Raw genomic sequence first — 20,968 nt, forward strand, 5'->3', positions numbered from 1 at the left:
ACTGTTACATTTCATAAATGCTCTTCCCTCTGTTCTGGTCTCAGTTGTGTCCAGAGGATCTAGCTCGTTTCATTCTAGGAGCTGCTTCTGCTTGATCTTTGTAGTCACTGGGTGAGATTTACCACTGGAATCAGAGCGTGTTTAAAGTGAGTGAGGTGGCAGTCACTCCTATGTCGTCATTACTGTGAACAAGTATTTGTGTCAGTAAGAAACAATGGTACAGAGGGGGGAAAAAATGAAAAGCATTGCTTATGTCTTCCTCCCTCATTGCTTTGTGGCATTACCTTGCATAGAATTGTCTGAGGTTTTTTGTTTGTTTTTTTTAAAGGGTTTTCAGGTTAAATGGTTTTCTTGAAGTGAATAAAAATTTATCATCTCCCATTAGGTGCTAACACATCTGGGGAGAAGACAAGTGAGTAGGATGGAATGCAAGAGGAGGAAATAAGAGATTTAACAAGAGATATATTCGTACACTGGGCAAACAAAGCCTCAGTTATTGATTTATTGTGTACTAGCAAAACATTGTGCACTTCTAATCATACTTGATCTGTTTCCCAGGAATTAGGTCATACGATTGGAATGCAAAAATAAACCCACTACCAAGACTATCAGTGTGTTCTTGAAAATGTCTGTAGCAGAAACGTACTCCTCCGCACAGTTGTTCTCTTAACCAAGCAGTAGCTAGTTTGATGGTGCAAACTTAGTAATTTTGTGCAAAAATCTGAGATGCATTTTATTAGCTTTTCTAAGAAACGGTGAAGAGATGTGTGATCCTTTCCCTCTTGTAACTTTCTTCACAGCATTTTCCTTGGAGGGGTCTGGAATAAGTTTTGCAGATTTATTCAGGCTCATTGCTTTCTACTGTATTAGCAGGTAAGATGGTGTTATGTTCCGCGTCGCGTTTGCTAGACTGCCTTGAGAAAGAGACTCCCACGGATTTGATTCAGCGTATTTATGTTGCCAGTCTACAAGTATTCCTGGGTAGTCTTAGAAGGTAATGGGAGAAATAAGAAATGAGAGTTTGGAAGGAAGTCTGTCTTATTATGGGAAGGATGGTGTTATGTGTACCACCCAACTGTGAAGCGTTGCCAAGTTGAGCTTTACTTTAGCTAGTATCTTGCAATGCTTTCTTGATTGCTCTGTAACTCAGTAATAAGCATCGTAAACTATCTTGCAATGTCTACTTCTTGAAATTGCTAGTAAAAAGCATTTTTGAAGAATAATAGAAAGATGTCAGATGACACTGTAGAACATGACAATTGAGAGATGTGAAAGTAAGTTGTAAACAACAAAAATGGCCTCATCAGCTTTCCAGTCTGTGGTTGCCCAACTTGTTTTCCAAATAGTATGCAGAGCAAAAATAGCTGGTGTTTTTTATCTTGTGAGTTGTTTTCAATTTGACTTTAGTTTACTGGTGAAAACTTCCAGACTGATGCTCAAGCCTTACATTTATCCACAGACAGGACATGGCCAAACTGCACATCTGCACATTTTCTGAAGGAAGGAGGGAGAGGCAGCTTTTATGGTCTTGGTCCTTTTTACTGCAATGAAGTTGCCCATTAGTGCTGACAGTGGTGATTTCTGGTGTGGGAAACGCTCACTAGGGATACACTTATGTTGCTGTGCTCACTGTTCTTTGTGGCAGACAAGCATCTAGACTGCCTTTGTTACAGGCCTCCGTTTTTCCGAGCTGTACATGTGTGAGATGAAAGAAGCATTTATACGACATAAGTAATTGGCCAGCACTCAAATAAGAAATGAGCTGAAACTGCATTTAAAAGCAGTTTAATGCTGAGGGTGTCCTTGTCTTGTCACCCTTTGAGTTCTGCACACTAGTCAAGCTCTGGTCAGTTCCTTCTAAGTGCTTGCAGGGAGCCTGCAGCACATGTAGATGTGTTTGCATTAGGTAATCCCATGTTTTTTACTGAAGGCTCCAAGTTGCTTCACATTTGCTAGAAGTAAGTCCACAAGTGCACAGTAGCTTGTTGCCTTGCTCGTGAATCTCGTAAATAAAAGTCACTCTCTGCAAAGTGGCTTTAATTTTCTTACTGGTACTTCAGTGAGCCAGGTGTGAATTCACTATCCTGATGCAGTCAGGCATTCCGTTCAGGAGGCACAAACAAAACTGGATAACCAGGCTCTTCACCTGCTTCTTGTTCTGTTCCTTTTGTTGCGTTTTGGGGAAGGGGAAGGAAGTGAAAAGAGTGGCAGTCACAACTTAGACATGGTGTTAAAGCTTTCCTAGTGCATTTTCTTAAACACAACTTTAGCTGCAGACCCATCCACAGATACCAGTAATAAATACAACTTCAGCCTCAAACCTGTCCAGTGATGTCAGTAAATGAAGCTTGCTCTTTGATTGTGGGTATGCTTTTAGAAGCGGATGCCCCATTCCATGGAGAAACATCCTAAGCGTACCTGTTTCACTAATGTTTAAGTGGCAGCATCTACCCAGCGTCCTTGTCCTCTTCAGGCAGCAGCCTAGGATTGCTGGGGGTGCAAGAGGGAAATATATAGACTTCTTATGGAAGCAGATAGGTAGCTTTGTGAGAAAGAGGGTGTACCATTTTGTACATCACAGCAAGCCCAGAAGGGTTTCCTAAAACCAGAGGAAGTTTTTTTTGCAATAGATACACAGACAATTTGTATGAGGAGTCGAGGGTTGTCTGTCTTTGTATTGAGTCCACAATGATGTTCTAGACTCTAGGTTATCTGTCGTACAATGTTGAAAGTGTCTTTTCAAATACTTTTTAGTTAGCGTATCAGTCTCGTGCACATACTTGATTTGAATTTGAGTGGTGTTCTGAGATCCTGTTTTTTCAACAAGTTAACATACACCACAGAGAATATTTACGTGATAAAAACCCATTGTCTGTCTGTGCTACAACAGTTGGCTTGTTCACAGCCTTAAAAAAAATATATGCTGGCATCAGTTGTGTGTAGGATTCCTGTGCTCCATTTGTTCTCATTTACTCTTAATTACATAAGTACATCTACTACAGATTTTGTAGTTTAGCATGCACTGTTGTTTGAAGGTGTATTGGTACCAATTGGGCATGCAAGAGAGGTAGTGTTGGTTGATGGTAGTACTCATACAATGTACATATGCTCAGGTAATTTTGTCCCTTAAAATCTCTGTCTAAAAGCTTTTTACACTGGATTTGGTTTATGTTGTTCATGCAGCCATGCATCTCCCTTTGTAAACATCCACTGAACTTCTAGTCTGCAGTGAAGAGAAACCACATAGGAGAATAAGTTATAGAGACTTTCTTACATGGAGTGTGTTTTCAGCCTAGGACAGAGCAGCACCAAAACATCCTAACTTAGAAATTTTTAGGGTAGCTGCCCAAGTACTCATTTAAATTTTTATTCTGAAAACTGGAATTCAAGTTTGAGAGCAATCAACAGCCTATTCGGAGAATAAGAAGCTTCGTTGAAGGGTTAAGGGCAGATGACACTTTTGCATCTCACTGGTATGCTTTTAAAAGACCAATTATAGCTTCTGCTGTAATGGGAGAAAATATTGGATTGCTCTGTGGAAATGAGCCTAAAGAGAGTCCTGGGGACTTGATTGTCATTTGCACTTCACACCACCTTCCAGTGTAAGGGAGCCTTGGGGTTGGTAATGTTTTCACTGTGTTTAAGGCTTGTGTTACCTGCCACAGCACAAGAGGAGAATAAGAATCGGAGCTCAGCCACTGCCAGTGTTCAAAACAAATGCTTTTAAAGCTATGGATATTGTTGTGAAACCCATAATTGTTTTTCTCTTCAACAACAGGGATGTCCTTCCGTTCACCCTGAAGTTGCCTCATGCTATTGCTGCAGCAAAGACAGAAGCTGAACTCGAAGAGATTGCTCAGCTTGGACTGAGTAAGTAGATATCTACTTAGATGTCATTCCCTGTAGCATTACTGTAAGCTTGAAGAAATAGTGTGTATAAGTTTTTCACAATGGTCAGTGATGATACAGATTTCATTTAGAAAAGCAGCTTCTCTTACTGGGAAGGACAAACCTTGTACTTGCTAAATGGTGAACTTGGTGTGCTTCCTTCCTTTTGTGCCTTATGTGATATTTTTGTTAGTGTTGTTTCCTTCCTCCCTTCCTTCTCCTCTCCCCTCTTTGGGCAGCCCTTGGGCAAAGCAAATTTTGCAGTCCCCAGACAGAGGTTTGATGTAGCTTCTCCTCCAAGGGCTAGTGTTGGCTGTGGGCTCACATAGCAGGTGCTAGCCTGATAATTTGCTGGAGTTGCCAGGAGAGTGTAGGAACGGAGGTTCACTGCTAATAAAATTTCTGTTGAGGTTGACATGCGATCCTAGAATGGTGATTTTTGAGATCAGTGGCTCAACACAGTAGCATATTAATAAAAGGAGGAGCATATACATAGGATCTGCAGAATGTATCCATGCACGTTGGTTTGGTGAAATTTTCAAAATAACAAAAGATGCAAGGATGTGTCTTTGCATTGCTTGACTGCTGCAACCAATACAGGCTCATTGTAAAAGGTACCCTGCGCTTGCAGGAGATGCAAAGCCTACTGGGGTTTGAAACATGGGCTCCACCCAGATGGATCGTTGAGCAACTCCCGCAAAGTGCTGAATGGCCTCATTTCCTTTTGCAGGAAGGAAGGGTTGATTGTTGGCAGTCTTTGTCCCGGTAGATTTTGAATCGCGTTTGATTTAGAAACGGAGCCTCACTAAATCAGTGTCATATGAGGCTCGCTAGAACTATTTCACAAGACTTTGCAGCAAAGCCATACACAGGGAAGCATTGCACTGCTTTATGTTTTGTTTTGCTGCAGCAGCAATGCAATTAAGGAATTTATTTGAGAGAGAGATAAATGACTTATGCAGTGCTTATCTGACAGTTTAGGTAATTAGATAAAAGTGTGGATTTTCATGGGATTAAAGGCAAACGTGGAACTACTGATTAGGTGAATGCTTAGATGGAGAGAAAAAACTCTGATTGGGATACAGTGTGGTAAAGACAGTCTCCCAGTGACACTTGGGACTGTTAAAGTAACACTAGGTGAGTTTGTCCATCAGAGATGATAAGTGGTGTTGAGCAACCTCTCTAAACTGACCACACTGTCTTTTGTTCTCAGTAGCCGAGAGCACCGTGGCCTACCGGCTGCAGTTCATCTTGCTCTAGAAAAAAATCTGTCTACACTGTGTGCATTGTTTCTTTAAGCTAATACATTTAAAAGCTGAGGAGACTGATGGATCAGTATGTAACTGTGTGGTTGGTGTATTTGGGATCAGTTACTTACTATACACCAGATGAAGAACACAGTTTCAATGAGCAGAAAAACAGACAACAAAGTTCAGATTAAGAGCATACCAGGAAGTTATCCCTTCAATGCTGTGGACCCAAGAGATGCCTAGAAACTCCCAAGGGCCCTTCCTGTTAAGCGTTGAGCTCTCCTTAAGCAATACATAATGCAGAACACCCTGGTCTGAACATGGCGGGCTCTAGCTCCTGTCAGAGCTTTGTTGCGCTGTGGGCTCAGAGGGAGAACTGCACGAGGCAGGCTGATGGCATGTAGCCCAGTGAACCACATCAGGAAGAACTGGCGGTAAAGGTTTCAAGGCTGTTGCCAACCTGTACGGTTTCACGTGCTGAACATAAGATTCCCTCTCTGTCTTTCTTGTGTTTCACCTGCAGCGGCATTTACATCACGCATGTTTGCAACAGCCCGCGTGCCAGGCATGCTGCTCAGCCTGCTGAGGGATCTGTAGGCAGGATGTGAAGTCATGGAGCTGGAAAAACTCATCTGCATTGCATGATTATGTAGAGAAACATGTCAGTGCCCGTACAGATTCTCGGTCAGCGGCCTGTTCCCAGGGGCCGTTTCCTGTCTCCTGCCCCATAGGCAAGGCACAGGCATCGGGCATGGGCTCTGTTGTGGAGTGCTCGGTGTTCCTGCAATCGGGCCCAGGTTTCACGGATCAGCAACCCAAATGAGGCATCTTAACACTATGGGAAAAGAGGCTGTGATAAGATTGGCAAATTTTAGCAAAATCTCCCGTCTCTGGCGTTCCTCCCTTATTTCAGTTCGATTGCTGTCCTTGAGGGCTTGTCTGGTTTCAGTCTTCATATGTTCAGGAGCTGATGGGCTTTACCTTTGACTCCGTTTCACAAACATGCTAACGCTTTGCTGGGACAAGCGCAAAGGCTGCAGCCGATTTAGCACAGGTTTTCCGCTGGTGTGGACTGCACATGTGGTCTATTTATGTGCTGCTGAGCGTCTCAAACCTCAGACAGACTGTGTCACCATAGCAAAGGCAGGGCTGCAGGCCAGCGCTCTTAAAGAGACACCAGTGTCTGGTCTGCCTAGCTGAAGATGATGTGTGCACCTAACAGCAGAATATCAGATGTCTTTTTGTGTGTAGTTTCCTTTGTTTGCTATCAAAAGAAACCAAACCAAAATTTTTGTTGAGTTGCCAGAAGTGTCCATCGGCTGATGTAAATCAGCCTGTTGTCTTTAATGGAATGAACTTACTAATACCAGCTGAGAATCTAGGCTTGTTTCTCCCGAGTGAGATACTAGTGAGTAGTTGCTGTTTGTTTCAGTCTCAAGTTGGTAAGATTTACTGTGTTACAGCCTCCATTCCTTTCTTTGATTCTCAGTTTATTTTTAATCTCGGTTCAGTGGGCTGATGTGAAGCTTACACGCTTGTCATGATATTTATAAATGAGTAAGAATAGCCCTGGGAATGTAGCATGCAGTTATATCTGGTGGTGCTTCAAGAGGTTCCCTCGGAATTTTTTTTTTCCCCCTCTGAGTTAGTAAAGGCTTGTCTAAATTTCTTAATGCTTGAAACTGGTGATGTTGATCTGAATGTTCTGAAAGCCATATGCCTGCTGTTTTGCCTTCTTACATTAACTCCATGATGATTTTCAGACTTTTGGAGCTCCCCGGCTAACAGCAACCCCCCAGATTCTTCACCTCCCCATAGGCCTGTGCCTTTGGACAGTGCTTGTAAAGACTCACGTCAGCTCTGCCTTATAAATGGAGTGCATTCTATACGAACCAGAACGCCTTCTGAGCTGGAGTGCAGCCAGACCAACGGAGCGCTGTGTTTCATTAATCCCCTCTTCTTAAAAGTGCACAGCCAGGATGTCAGTGGAAGTCTGAAAAGGCAGAGCCCGAGAACTCAGGACGTGAATGGTACAGTGAGGCCCCGCTCTCCCCCACCCCGGCCGCCACCTCCTTCTATTAATAGCATCCTCACGAGTCCGCAGCTTTCCAGGACTGTAAAGCAGGCGAGCATGCCAGAAACAGTCAACCGTAAGAAAGAGAGAGGCTTGGATTTGCTGCAGAATAAACCAACCCCTATTCCGCCTCCTCGGCTGAAGAAGCAGGCTGTTTGCTCGGAGGTGGAAGGTAGCTCAAAGACCGCTGTGGTAATTCGACCTGACTGCAGCTCCGTGCGTGTGCCTGAAGCTGCTGGTGTTCCAGGTGAAACCCTGCCCGAACCGGCTCCAGCAGCTGCCAAAAAGACAGTAGCTACCAGCTCTGAGTCACACATACCGTGGAATGGAGGCAGGCAGAGACTGAGCGACATGAGCATTTCCACCTCCTCGTCTGACTCGCTGGACTTCGATCGGAGCATGCCGCTCTTTGGCTATGAGGGGGACACCAACAGCAGCCTGGAGGATTTTGATGGGGAAAGCGACCAAGAGAGCATGGCACCCCCTTTGAAGCCCAAGAAGAAAAGAAACAGTTCGTTTGTTCTCCCCAAAATTGTGAAATCTCAGCTACGGAAAGTCAGTGGAGTTTTCAGTTCCTTCATGACCCCTGAAAAGAGGATGATTAAGAAAATTGCAGAGATGTCCCAGGACAAACGCACTTACTTTGGATGCCTAGTGCAGGACTATATCAGCTTTCTCCAGGAAAACAAGGAGTGCCATGTTTCCAGCACTGATATGCTGCAAACGATTCGGCAGTTCATGACCCAAGTCAAGAACTATTTGTCCCAAAGCTCCGAACTTGATCCCCCAATCGAATCACTGATTCCCGAGGACCAAATAGGTAAGAACCAGTGTCCTGTGTTTTGGGGGAAGGTGGAAATGTTTAATCTGTCTTTATAGTGATAGTCTTTGTGCCACTTTGGAAAGGCGAGGTTGATTTTGTTAGCAGAGTTCAAGCCATTGAGTATTTAAGTCTTAAAACAAAACCACCCCCTCCCACCCCCAGTCACCTTAGCAACTTGGAAGAGCAATGCTACAAAATTGTTCGTTAAAAGTTATGCTTAAAAGAACTGCAGTGTGGACTTCTTGCCTCTGATTGTTACTTTTTTTTTTTAGCTGCCGTACTGTTAATGATACATGTGTGCCAGCAAATAAAGGATTCTGTATTTTTCCCTGAATGGGGCTGAAATAGTTCTCAGTGCTTGGACCAAAACTGTTCCTATTTTAACCGTATGGATTGTAGCCATAAAACTAGAATTTGCTTGAAACTAGTGACAGTTAGGAGCAGAGAGATATTCTTACTTTTGAAATAAATCTTATTCTTCCAGACATTCTCATTCACTCTTAGTAAAGCTGCACCGTCCCTACACATGAAGCTAAATAAAAAGATAGATGAGAGTTTTAAAAAACCAACCAATACGTGCAAGAGAGGGAAGGGGCTGCTAACCTCGGGTTTTCTGTACCTCTCTGTTTATAAATGGTTGCAGATGAGCTATATGTTTGAATACATGTTTTAACAACAGAGAGAGACTTGTGTATCCACAAAAGTGAAATCATTGTTGCTGCATAAAATCTTACTGCCCCTTTATCTTGCAGAGTCTGAGCAGTATTTGTAAAAGAGCCTATAAGCCACATTTAGGAGGTAAACATCCCTCAGGGCAGAATACTTTCCTTGTGAGCTCACTTCAGTCCTAATTTGCTTGTTTTCCTCCTGTACCCCAGTGTCCCAACGGTTGGCCTGGTGCAAACTTGGCAGATAGTTCTTTCTCTGGGACTAGAGCGTGATTTTGTGTTGACGTTTCCGTCCTTGACTGAGAGGAAGTATTCTCACATAACCTCAACTTCATTAACACAAAGTCAATTAAAAGTAACAAGCACTGCTAAAGCAAGTACAGCACTAACAAAGAGTGTCCTCAAAACTGAGACTCTTTCAGAGATGTGTAATGTTCTCACTAGAATAATGAAGAATATTACGTGGGTGTTTTGTGGAAGAAAAAAAACAGTGAGTGGTGGTGCAGGCGCGTTTTCGCCTGGATTTCTGCACAGTACTGGGTATTGGATAAAGAAATACAGATCTAGTTTGCTTGTAACTTTTTTTGAAAGCTTGGTTTGACTTGTACTTTTCATTATAAGGGTGTGGTTAAATCAGACTGTGGGTCTCTGAAGACTGGTATAACGCTGTCTGTTTTTAAATGTTTCAGTAGCATAAGCTATGAAATGTAACTAACCTACGTTGGTTTTCTTTGGTGACAAAGTCTAGCTTTGATCATGCGATTACATGCAATTAATTTATAAAGTGGGATGGTTTAAACAAAGGAAGAACTTGCTTTTGAATCATCTACTGCCTATGGCTTGAGCCTGCAAACAACCACAGTGGATCAGGAGCATCAGATGTTGCTGATCTAAGCAGATAACTATGTGACAGCAAGATTTAGTCATCCCTACAGAGAACTTTTTATGATGTAGCCCTGCCTATTATCCACGGCTCTGCTTGACTATTTCAGTATGGAATTGCAGCCCCAATTTTAACTTTGAGTTAGTCATTTATCCTCTGTTGTCAGTTTACGCTTTTGTGGTGCAGGTTTTTCCTCTCGGCGTGTCAGCCTAGGGCCGGATGTGTTCTGGGGCAGCCAGACTTCACCTTATCCTGCTGTTGTCTCCTGAATTTCAGTACATGCTAGAGCAGCACCCCCCAGGCTTAGTGAAGACCTTGGTGTTTGAGACTTTCTCCTGTGTCTGTGTAATGATCTTTGTGATAGTGTAGCTTTTCTTGTAGAACTGCATCACAGACTTGCAAGCAAAAAATCTTCTGTGGGAGATCTTTTAAGTTTCCCAGCTGGGGGGCACTTCAAATTGTTTAACTTTTGCCAGACCATTGGGAAAATGCACATCAGCATTTCTAATTATTCCTCCTGACAGGTGCCTCCTAATCTTAGCACTGTAGGCTGTTAACGCTTCCTCAAACAATGGGATTCCCAGTATAGGGACAGAATCAAGAGTAAGGCACATGGCTTTTTATTGTTTAAGGACGAATGCAAAATATTTTAAGTTGTCCATGCCTGAATATGTATCCACAGAACAAAGACCTGGACTGGTCAGAGGAGACCCTGATAGTCCACAGCTGCTTGAATAGCAAATGTTTGGGAGTTCTCGTTTGTGTTTCTTCTTTTGTTAGCTGTGAACAGAAAGGCGTCAAGTTGACTGTTACCGCTTCGTCAGGTAATCACCAGGCGGCATCAGCACCTGAACAACTGCAGCGTCAGTGCCCAAATCTGGGCCTAGCCCAAGAACTGACTGGTTTAAATAGTTTGGCAATATTGTATTAACTGATCGCCTGGGAAGGTGCCTAAACAATACTGCCTGTTACGTGTTCTGGTGTTTCTGATTTGTAACGGATTTTTAAATGTTGAATGTTAAAAGGGGCTTGGAGAGAAGGTGTTGGCCCCTCAGTGACAGGACGTGCCTCGTGGCAGGGCCTGGGGCCTGTGTGGAGGCGGCGCAGGCAGGCGGAGCTGGAGACTGCATGGCGGAGCATAGCCCGTTCCCTATGGGAGCCCGTCTGCCAGCTGCTCTGAGGGAGCCTTCTCTGAGCGGTGCTTTTGCCTTGATATTCCTCTGCCGGAGGCGGTGTTTACTTTTGTTCCTAAGAAATTTTATCATGTTAGCTTCAGGCCTGTTTCCCACTTACAAAGATAACTTTAAACCTGGTCTCCAAAGGACTAGTGGTGCCCTTCTCCGACCTCTGCCGTGATATCACATGCAGATTTTGTATGTAAACTCTCTGCTTTATCATACAAATCTTTAATGAAAATACTAAATAGACTAAAGCCCAGGGCTGAGCCCCGTGGTACCTCTTTTCAAATATCTGTTGTATCTGACAGTCAGCCATTGATAATTGGGCTCTCAGTGCAGTATTTTATGCACACCTCCCTCACTAAACAAAACCACGACAGGTAGCTACAGCAAGATAATATTTCCCTTTTTTGCTTATAGGGAAGTTGCATAGAATAGGGTTATGGGTCTTTAAAAGGTTAAGATACAGCCCACCCCCTGCTCCCCTCTTCTTCGCTTGATCCAATTATTCTCTTAAAAGATGTAGAATGGTATGCCACTATTTCTTGAAAAACTCACGTCAGGTGTTGCTTTCCAGGTGTTTGTACATTAGTGTTGGTGTCCCGTCCCCCTTACCCTGTTGTTTATCCTAGTATCTTTTCACGTTGAGTTGAGGCTGACCAGCATGTCCCCCAGTGTTCCGCCTTTCACTACGGGAGCAGGGGGATAGGGCAAATAAGAACCAGTGATAAAAGTGCTGAGCAGAGGCAGAGGATTTGGTTCTCCCTTTCCTAAACATCCCTTTGATTTGCTTTGTGACTTATTCCCTGCTCCTTTATTACTTCTTTAAAAGAAGACGTGTTTACCATGCAGCCATAGCATGAGTTTTAATTAACCCACAGCTGAATAAAGCAAAACAAACCTAGCACAGATACTTCTATGATTCATTGGTGTGTTTTGTGTGGGTAAAATGAGGGGAGTTGTACCCTAGAGACCTTTCTGCCCTAGTTGCTCAACTTCTGCTATGGCTGCCTATCCACTGCCCACCTCAGTCCTACCTCTGGTTTTGGGGTGTGCATATTATCAAGGAATGGGGGTCTTGCTCCTTCGGAGGAGATGCCCTTGCCTAGGCGTGAGTCGCTGTAGACATCCACTAAGAACTGGACACTTGGCCATCCTGACATGAGCTGTCTTAAAACAGATCTGTATCAGTCATGCCAGATATTAGGAAAATCTAAAACAGAGCAAATGCAGTGTGGTCAGGTGTCCTGTCTGTACATGACATGGTGTTGCAGAGCAACCTTTTGCTTTCGGCCCCCAGGCAATGTTACCTGTACTGGAGTGCGCCTTTTTGTGATGGTTCCCAGGCTTGCTCAGTCTCACTCTTTTACCAATTAATGGTTTGGCCATCGTAAACAGGGCTTGTGAGTAAATCCAGGGTCTGGAATCTAACAGGTAATCTCAGTGGAGCAACAACAGTTGGTATTGGGTAAACCGACAGTCTGGAAAAGGTGAGAGCACGCCTGCGACTTCAGGCAGGAAGGGTTGTAGAGAGGCTGTATAAGGACACTGGCAATGACTAATATGTTGTCCTCTCTAGATGCAGACTTATGTGGTTTGCAGCAAAACAAAATAGCATGTCAGCACAGGATACAGATGTGTTTCCACAAGTCACAACGAAACTAGCTGGCTGGCCTTTGCAATTCATTTATCAAAGCATTTCCAGTTCCCATTTTAAGGCTAGAGGCTAATTATAACTATCATTTCAGGAACGCTACATGGTGCTCAGCTCAAATAATAGACAATTTAAAATAAAAAAAAAAGGTGTCTGAAGAGTGTCTGTTCTGGTTTTGGAGTATTAAGCATATTGGGAGGATATTTGAAAACACTTCTTGTATGCTGAAGTAAACAGGAATTTTTGTTGCAGATTTGGAATCTGAGAAATATACAGAGATGTTAATACAAAGGATCAGTCTTCATTTCACAACTTAGATGCTAATCCACCTGGGAGACCTTTCTGTACTTTGTTGGTGGCCATTAGAAGTTAAACAGTGAAAGCTTCTACTGGCTGGGATTGCTTTGTGGGATCATATCCAGAAACCCCTTTGTCTGAAAGGGGCCAGTAACAGCAGTTCAGAAGGAAGGGTAAATAGTTGATGTTCTGATCCCAAAGTGTCTTGTGACACTGGATATTGGTCTAAAACCCAGATCACAAGATCTGTCCTTTCAGGTTTTAATAATAATATAAATATTTATAGGTTTTATATTAGGATACATGTGAGTGTTATTATTGACCATTTTAAAAAAAGTCCAGTCCTTATCAACCTTGCTGTGCTGTTGGCCTCATCAGCATGCTAGAATTTCCCACTTTTAAGTTGAGGGCAGAACTCTGGTTCTTATGTCTGTGCCAGGAATTCATAAGGGTGAAGAAAAGATTGTGTATTGTTCTAGGTTGTTTTGGATTGTTTTTTTTGGTTGGGGTTTTTTGCTTTATTTTTTAAAACAACAACAAAAACCTTGGGCACACTGTCATAACTTAGTCACTGCCTTGTTTGCTGGCTAGTTCTGTGCAAACATGCTGTGTTAAAATGACAGTTTATCTCAGCCTACCCTTACCAAGCCGAGGAGGCAGTTAATATCTCTTTTGGATCACAGCTCTATGTCCTTTATTTCATTTGTCTCCTGTTAGCTGCAATGCAGTCACTAAGCAGCACTGAAGGCTGCTTTACTAAATATCCCGTCCTATTTTTTATTTACCTCATCGCATTAACAGCACGGAAACTGTTAGGAACAGCCTTCAGCAGTAAGTGCTTGGACCTCGCGTGGACCTTTGAGCGCAGCCATGTGAGTTATCTGCTCTCTTCCTCTGTGCTGCTTCAAATTGATTTAAGTTCCCAGAGAAACCGTGGAATGTGATCGAGTAAATTTCAAAGCAATTTCCAGGCACTGCTTGTGGAGCCTGTGACAAACTGCAGATATGAAAGAACGCCTCCTTGCCATCTTGCACAGCCGTGAAATTCCATGTGATTCATCTGTACGGGAAGCTGTGGGAGTGGACTAACTTACTAAGGGTCGAGGGCAGAAGACTTAAGGCTTCCACTTCTAGCCTACAGATAACAAGCCTGGCCCCGAGCAAGGACTGGGGCTCTGGAGGAATTTTCCCTCCTGGCAGCATCCAGCTCCTGTAGCCTTGGGAGGGAGATGCTGGTACGGCAGGCAGCAGCCTGGAGCCTTAGGGATCAGTCACAGAAGCATGCCGAGTTTTCCAGTCTCCCATCCCAGGCTGGGTGCTTCCTCATTATCAGATCAAGGGCTCTGAGGATCCATGCTGAATTATTTACAATTTATTGAGCCTCCTGTGACCAAATGTGGTGGTGGCCCTGCTTTATTGAGATGAAGGGTGGCCGACACTAACTATTCATGTGCAGAACTCCAGTGGAAGCCTGTGGGAGTTAAAATTTCATGGGGATAGAGAGTTCTGTTGCTTAACATAATGTTTGGCAGCACCGACTGCTTTAATTTTGACTTAAACGAGACCAGACAGTTGGAATGCAAACTGCAGAGGTGTTCCGCTTACAAGGAAAGCAGTTGGTGTTTTTGCTGTTTAAAAAAAACTGAATAGGCAGTAGAAATAAAGAAAACTGAATTTTCAGGGGAAAAAAAATCATCATCAGTGAAGCTAGCAAGGAACTATGTGTACCTCTAGAAATTTAGCTAGCTAATACACCCGTGGGCGAGACTTGTGCATTTTTCGTGGTGGAAAAATATTTCCATGAGCCCTGAGGATGGCTTTGACAGCAGGGGGAGAGGCAGTTTCTGTCACTGTGCAGAAGGGCGATGCTTTTGCTGTCCTAACTGGATTTGGTAGTGCTGCCAGTGGTGATTGTGTGGCTCTACCAAGTACCACAGGTAAGGATCAGTCATTTCAAGTGCTGCCACTTCTTGTGTATAACTGGCGGCTGTGGTCTGGTGGGAAGCTGGATCCACCGTTCAGGCTGTGTGGCGGGCCATCAAGAACATGTCAGACTGGTTATGTCTTTACTGGTGGCCACAGGGAAATCTAGAAAATCAGGGGGCAAATGCTGCTCCTCACATCGACTGTTTCTCCCTTCCAGCAGCTCTCTCAGTCTCTTGTGAGAGAGAGCCCAGATGCCTTTAAAGCATCCAGGAATGAAGCCACCTTCATCTGGGTCTTGGGATGGAAAAATAGCAAGAGAAGCTACAGAACCCCCAGGAGAATTGGGATAGGGCAGATGGGAGCTCCTGATAGAGTTGGAAGTTTGGGAATTGCATGCCAGAGAAACACAGAATAAATGCTATGTATGAAGCAAAGGCACCATAAGAGGAGCTTGTGAAGGGTGTGTTTGTATGGAAAGGAGAGGTATGAAGACCCAAAAGGAAAAATGGCTGAACGCAAGGATAAAATAAATGAAAGCGTGAAGCAAAAGCAAGAAAACAGAAGTAGGAAATGCTTCTTTGGAAGGTATGTGTGTGTAAATCCCAAGGCTTAGAAAAAATCTGCAATTTAAAAAAGAGAGAAAAAAAAAGAACGAGGGGGGAGAGAAAGACTGGTCTAAGAGAAACACATAAGAACAGGCAAAGCACCAGCACGAGTAGCAGGAATGTCCCCTGCTAGCCTGTATACATGAGTGATCTGGCGGCCGCACTCTCCTCTTCCTGCTCTGGGTCGCTGTGCTCCCCTGGCACATCTGCCTGCTCTGGGCTCTGGTCCTGCCCCACCCATCAGGGTGTTGGTGCAGTGGCCAGGCTGAAGGGGCTTCAGTGTCTTTTGTGCTTGTGGGTGTTCACTATGGTACAATAACTGATGAAAGGTAATTATTAATGTAAGCCATGTTACCATAGGGATGCTGAGTGGGAGAGGAAACTAGCTTATAAAGTAAAAGTTTGCAGAGAAATGTTTAGCAAAGAGCTTTCTCTGTTGATGTGGTCCATACTTGGAAAATGGAGAATAACTGGTAAAGAAAAACTCGAGCAGAACAAGAATTTTTTCTTAAAAAAAAAAAAGTGGTTACTGTGCCACATGCACACTGTTGCCAAAGAACTTCAAACTTGATGACAAAGCTGTATATGAGCTTGCATGATGAAATCTGAAGCTGGACAACACAGCTTGGTTTTCATTTACAGTTTAAAGCCCGTAATCTGTTCAACTTCATAAAGATCTTGACAAAATTGAGCCAAGTTTTAGGAGACCATGGTCGAGTTACAGTTTCTGATGGAAACTATGCAAAAAGAATGGGCTTTCAAGGCAAAGCAGACAAAAGTTACGGTTTTGACTGTGTTTTACTTTAAGTTTGGGAGTTGAAGTCTAAGCTCAAAGTGAAATAAAACTCGGACTTCTGGCCAATAAAGGAAAAAGTTAACTGGAGCTGCAACTTGCTGCCTTTTTTTTTTGTGTGTGTGACAGTCTGTAGTCTTTGTGGGTTTTTTTTGTATTTACTACGTTGCCATAAATGAAAATGGAATACAGATTTTGTTCTGCCTTTTGTTTTCTTGTTAACAAACATCTGGAAACTTAGCTTGTATAATAAATAGGCCGTAGCAAGTAGGGTTTGCTCTATGGTGTCTCTTTTGGGAATGGTTATGTTAATACTGGCTCTGCTCTAGAGGAGGAATTCAGCTGGACTTGTGTTATCCCATTGCAGATGTTGTCCTGGAGAAGGCCATGCATAAGTGTATTCTGAAGCCGTTGAAGGGCCACATTGAAGCAATGTTGAAAGAGTTTCATACTGCGGACGGTTCTTGGAAACAGCTAAAGGAAAACCTGCAGCTGGTGCGGCAGAGGAATCCTCAGGAACTGGGCGTGTTTGTTCCAACACCAGACTTTGTGGACGTTGAAAAGATTAAAGTCAAGTTCATGACCATGCAGAAAATGTATTCACCTGAAAAGAAAGTCATGCTGCTGCTGAGAGTTTGCAAATTGATTTACACTGTTATGGAGAATAACTCAGGTACGGTGCTTCTTGTGGTTTAAGTTTCTGAGCCTAGGGTTGTCTTTTGCTGGAGGAAGTCAGACCACCTAATTCTGCAGATATGACTCCTTCTCCTGAAGCGCTCTCACCGTTTCCTTGCCCTTTTGAGAGGGATTTTTCCTCTCTGCTTCTTTCCTGATATCTCTGATGCATCTGGCAGCATGTTACAAATTTAGCTTGAAGCAGAGTTGTGAAGCAGCTTAAAGAAAAACAGCTTTGCTTAACTGTAAGCTTTTGAAATTGACTGTCAGAAAAGCTGTCCTGTAAGCCTTGAATTTGGCGCTGATTTTAAATGAGATTCTGAAAACTGTAACAGAGGTAACACCCTGTATTTAGCTGTAGTAGTTCAATAGTATATATGCAATATGACAGCTACAAGGGCTCTGTGTTAATGGGTGGAGGAAAGCAGCCTCTGATCCAGTATTTTTGGCTTGCTGTGCCCCTGAATGTTCTCATTTGAACATTTTATTTTGTGTTTCTGGAACAGAAATAACATCTATTTCTACACTGTAGCAAGAGTCCAAAAGTGACCTTGAAACCTAGATAATGAAATGGCACTACAGACCAGTAAGACCTGCTGAGTGGTCAGTGGCACAATTAAAACTCCGTGCTGGATGGCAGGAATTCACAGGGGCAAATCTGTTGTCTAACATCTTACTGTACACTGCTGTGGTAGGTCATGAGCTAAGGTGAAGCAACGCTGGTGGTAGTGGGAGAGGTTTTTCCCTCAGCAAGTGTAAGGCGCTGCAGGTGGTTGGCAGTTCTCTTCTTAAGTGAGCATTGAATGTGCTGCTGGATCCAGTGCTGATCAAGTCGCCTACTTTCTTTTGAGATTTGAGCTGAACGTGTGAAAGCTTGAGGCTGTGTTAAAGATCCCCAGGCACTTTTGCAAGACTTAGATGCGAGCTCCCGCCCAGCTTATTATTTCTGTGCAAAACCCTGCCATTTAAAACTTATATAGGAGACTTGGCCTGCAGTGCTCTAAACTTTTTTTTTTTTTCCATGGTATGTTACCACACCGAGTAAGGTATTTCCAACACACAGAAAAAAAATATTGAGAGGCTGCTGCATGTTAACTGTTGCACTGAGGGGCCTGGGCTACGATGTGGCAAATGCTCCTGGGCTGTCTTGTTCTGTCACCTGAGATTTGTAAAACAGGGCATTGAGCCAGCAGCTGTTTGAGTATCTGCTTCGCCATGGTATGCTCAGCCAGATAATAGTGTAATATCTGGAGGGGACGCCTTAGCTGGTGTAACTTCAGATATCAGCCCTTCAGTCAACTGGAGTTTCACCACAGTTTAAGTTGGCTCCTGCTCTTAGTGGTTTTAAGTGATCATAACACCAGTTCTGCAATGAATACAGTTTGGCCAGACCCGGAGATCTGGCCACATGGTATTTTATCAACAGGAAGTTTAAATGTAATAAAAGCGGTAGGAGCACAGACAGACCTAGGTACGGCATAGCCTTCGTGTGTTAGCTGTGTGCTGCCATTGCTGATGATGCTTCACTGGGTCCTTGGGAATGATAGGAGGCTTTGCTCACTGGTGTTTTTAACTATGCTTTGCCAAGGAAATGAGCAGAGTTTTCACGTCAGATCTAATAGGCTTTTATATTTGGGCTTCTCTGGGATTCAGACTCAGTATTTGTGGCTGGATCCTTCCAGAAAGTGGATGTTGTCCCTGCATGTATAAAGAAAACACCTGTTCATTATCTCTTAGCCAGTGACCGAAGCGCAGGTGGAGGTGAGGCCAGACTGGCATGGCAGCCTTTTGTGAGTTGACCAGTTGAGCTGATGCCAAGGTGAGCTCAGTCAGTAAATTCCCTTGCGTGCCTCAAGGTGCACCATCAGATTTGCGCTTGTTAAGTGCAGGAGGAAGCTGGTGTTGGTCTTCTGTCCAACGTCAGATGACATTCTCTTTGCTGCACATTGGTAACAGGAGGCTCTAGAGTAATACAAACATACTGGTCAGTGAAGGCAGCAAAATAATGCTTTCCTCTCAAACACTGAAACTGGTAAAGGGTGTGGTTTGTCTATCACTGTCTGTGTTCCCTTCAACCAGGGAGGCTGTATGGAGCTGACGACTTCTTGCCTGTGTTGACATATGTACTAGCCCAGTGTGATATGCTGGAGCTGGATACTGAAATTGAATACATGATGGAATTGCTGGATCCATCTTTGCTGCATGGAGAAGGTAATCTATTTTTTTTTTTTTTTTAATTAGAATTGGGTGAAGGACTAGGGAAGGAGAGTTCTTCCTCAGCGCAGTTGCTGTTAACCTTGTTTGAGTAGACATCCTTTCAAGGGGAGTCCTAAGTCAGCAATGTCAGTAGCATAACAAGAGAATCTTATAAATATTTCCACCTTAAAGTAAGAGAGAGTTGGCTAGCTTGAAGAGCACAGGACTGAGTGACCTGGGAATCTACTACTGATGTGTACTACCTCATGTGGGAATATGATGATGTTTTCAACCAAGAACGGGGAGGCATCGTGACTTAGCAAGCAAGCACAGACACTGCACAGGTCACAAATGTGACGATCCTTCTGTGCCTGAAAATATCCTGAGAGTAATTATAGTGCCGCAGCATTCCGTTAAGTTGTGAGAGGTGTAACAGGACTTGGGTTAGGTGCTTTGTAAAAACTTAATAGAGGAATTCTCTGCCAGGGAAGTGCTTTTGGAAACACTGGCCCCCTTAATGATCTTCACGTCTTGCTAGTATTTGCTTCTCACAAACTATTTTTATGAGCCCTAGGAATGTGCTTGCTGAGGCTCAAGTCTGCTAGATGCAACGAAATCTCCTTTGTTTTCATGGCGGTGCTTTTAACAAAGGTATTCTGCAAGCCTTTGGTAGGCCCCAGAATCTACCAGTTTATGAGGAAGTTTAAAGGTTCTTGTGACCAAGCTCAGCTGCAAGTTTAAGCGTATGTGTATGTTTCCCATTCCTGCCGTCTCTTGGCTTGCTCAGATTGCCCTATCCTCTTACGTGCTGGTGTGCATGAGAGAACGGAGCCAGGATTCATGCAGTCTGGCACTGCTCTGTTCCCTGCTTTGTGCACAGAGCATCCTCTAGTGCACTGTTCGGGAATCTTAGAATGGAAGGTACTTGAGATGTGAAGCTGGAGGTCATTAACATGCTTGAAAGGCAGAAACATATACTGGACTACTAAGTCATGTTGGTTTTAGTGCAGCAGAAGAGGTCCATCCATTGGCTGGCCCTGTCTCTGGCACCAGCTGATCCGTACTGTGCAGGAAAAATTGTTTAGTGCTTTGAGGTTGTGCAGTTCAAATGTAACATATTGTTGAATTTCTCTTATGGGTTTTGCATGTGTTTTATGTATTAAACTTGTTGCAAAGCTGAAGGCTAAGAGGCTGTTATCAGTGATACAGAAAATACTACTGTGAGCACAGAATTTGAATGACTCCATGCGCAGACTGTGCTGCCTCTTAAGTGGCCACTCCCACCCAAATGCTTCACGTGGAAAGAGAGCGAGAGAAATCAATGACAGCATGTCTTCTGTTTCTCCTGGTTGTTGAGGACTGTTATCTCCTGTTGAGACTCCTTCTCTTTTGTGACCTGCAGCTTCTTTTGTACATCAGCAGCTCTGTCTTGGCTTTAATTTGTTATCAACTCAAGTAATAAAGCTGAAGTATGGAGGACTGTACACATCGCCTCCTGAACTAGTTGGACATTATGGGGAGTGCTAAAAAGGTGACAAACAGTCTTCCATTTAGAAACAAAAGCAAACGGGATGCTTCCAGGATATAAATCACACATGCAGTCATTGCTTTATTGCCACCAAGGGTGGTTGCTTTTAAGTTCCTGAAGAGTGGTAGATTGTGTTTCACTTTGTTTAAAGAGCTGTGTTTATTTCATCCACACTTGAAGCTTGAGAAGAAAACAAATCACTGTTTGGAATTGTTTGGAAGAAAACTCATGTTCCAACTTTGTAAAAACATTCAGGAGTAAAGGAGTGACACCAGTCACTTCAGTAACCAGCCATCCCCAGCACTAGTGGGCCCAGAGTTAGATACAGCTGCACCACTTGAGAATGTGGAGTGCATGCAACCACTGCATATCTCTGAGCAGCTGACGACATACCATCCGGTATTTTGCAGGCCAGTGAGCTCTTTATGTATAAATATTTTGTCATTAAAAAAAAAAAAAGTAGTAGTGTTGATAATTCTGACTGTGAACAGTCAGAATTAGCACGGTGTTTGTGACCACTGAGAATTTCT

General features: G+C 43.5%; 1 protein-coding gene across 7 annotated transcripts in view; it reads left to right on the forward strand.

Annotated features, from left to right (window-relative positions):
* The window catches only part of RIN2 (Ras and Rab interactor 2), a 74,816-nt gene that overhangs the window by 49,107 nt on the left and 4,741 nt on the right, over positions 1-20,968 (forward strand). For all 7 annotated transcript variants that reach the window (XM_086744422.1, XM_086744420.1, XM_086744419.1 and 4 more), the window contains 5 exons: positions 801-873; positions 3,779-3,870; positions 6,902-8,032; positions 16,407-16,712; positions 18,794-18,925. In XM_086744422.1, coding sequence (XP_086600548.1) covers positions 801-873; positions 3,779-3,870; positions 6,902-8,032; positions 16,407-16,712; positions 18,794-18,925 — 1,734 coding nt within the window. The remainder of the gene's footprint in view (positions 1-800; positions 874-3,778; positions 3,871-6,901; positions 8,033-16,406; positions 16,713-18,793; positions 18,926-20,968) is intronic.

This window comes from Chlamydotis macqueenii, chromosome 3 (assembly GCF_036417535.1).
Source record: "Chlamydotis macqueenii isolate bChlMac1 chromosome 3, bChlMac1.mat, whole genome shotgun sequence".
Classification (NCBI taxonomy): Eukaryota; Metazoa; Chordata; class Aves; order Otidiformes; family Otididae; genus Chlamydotis; species Chlamydotis macqueenii.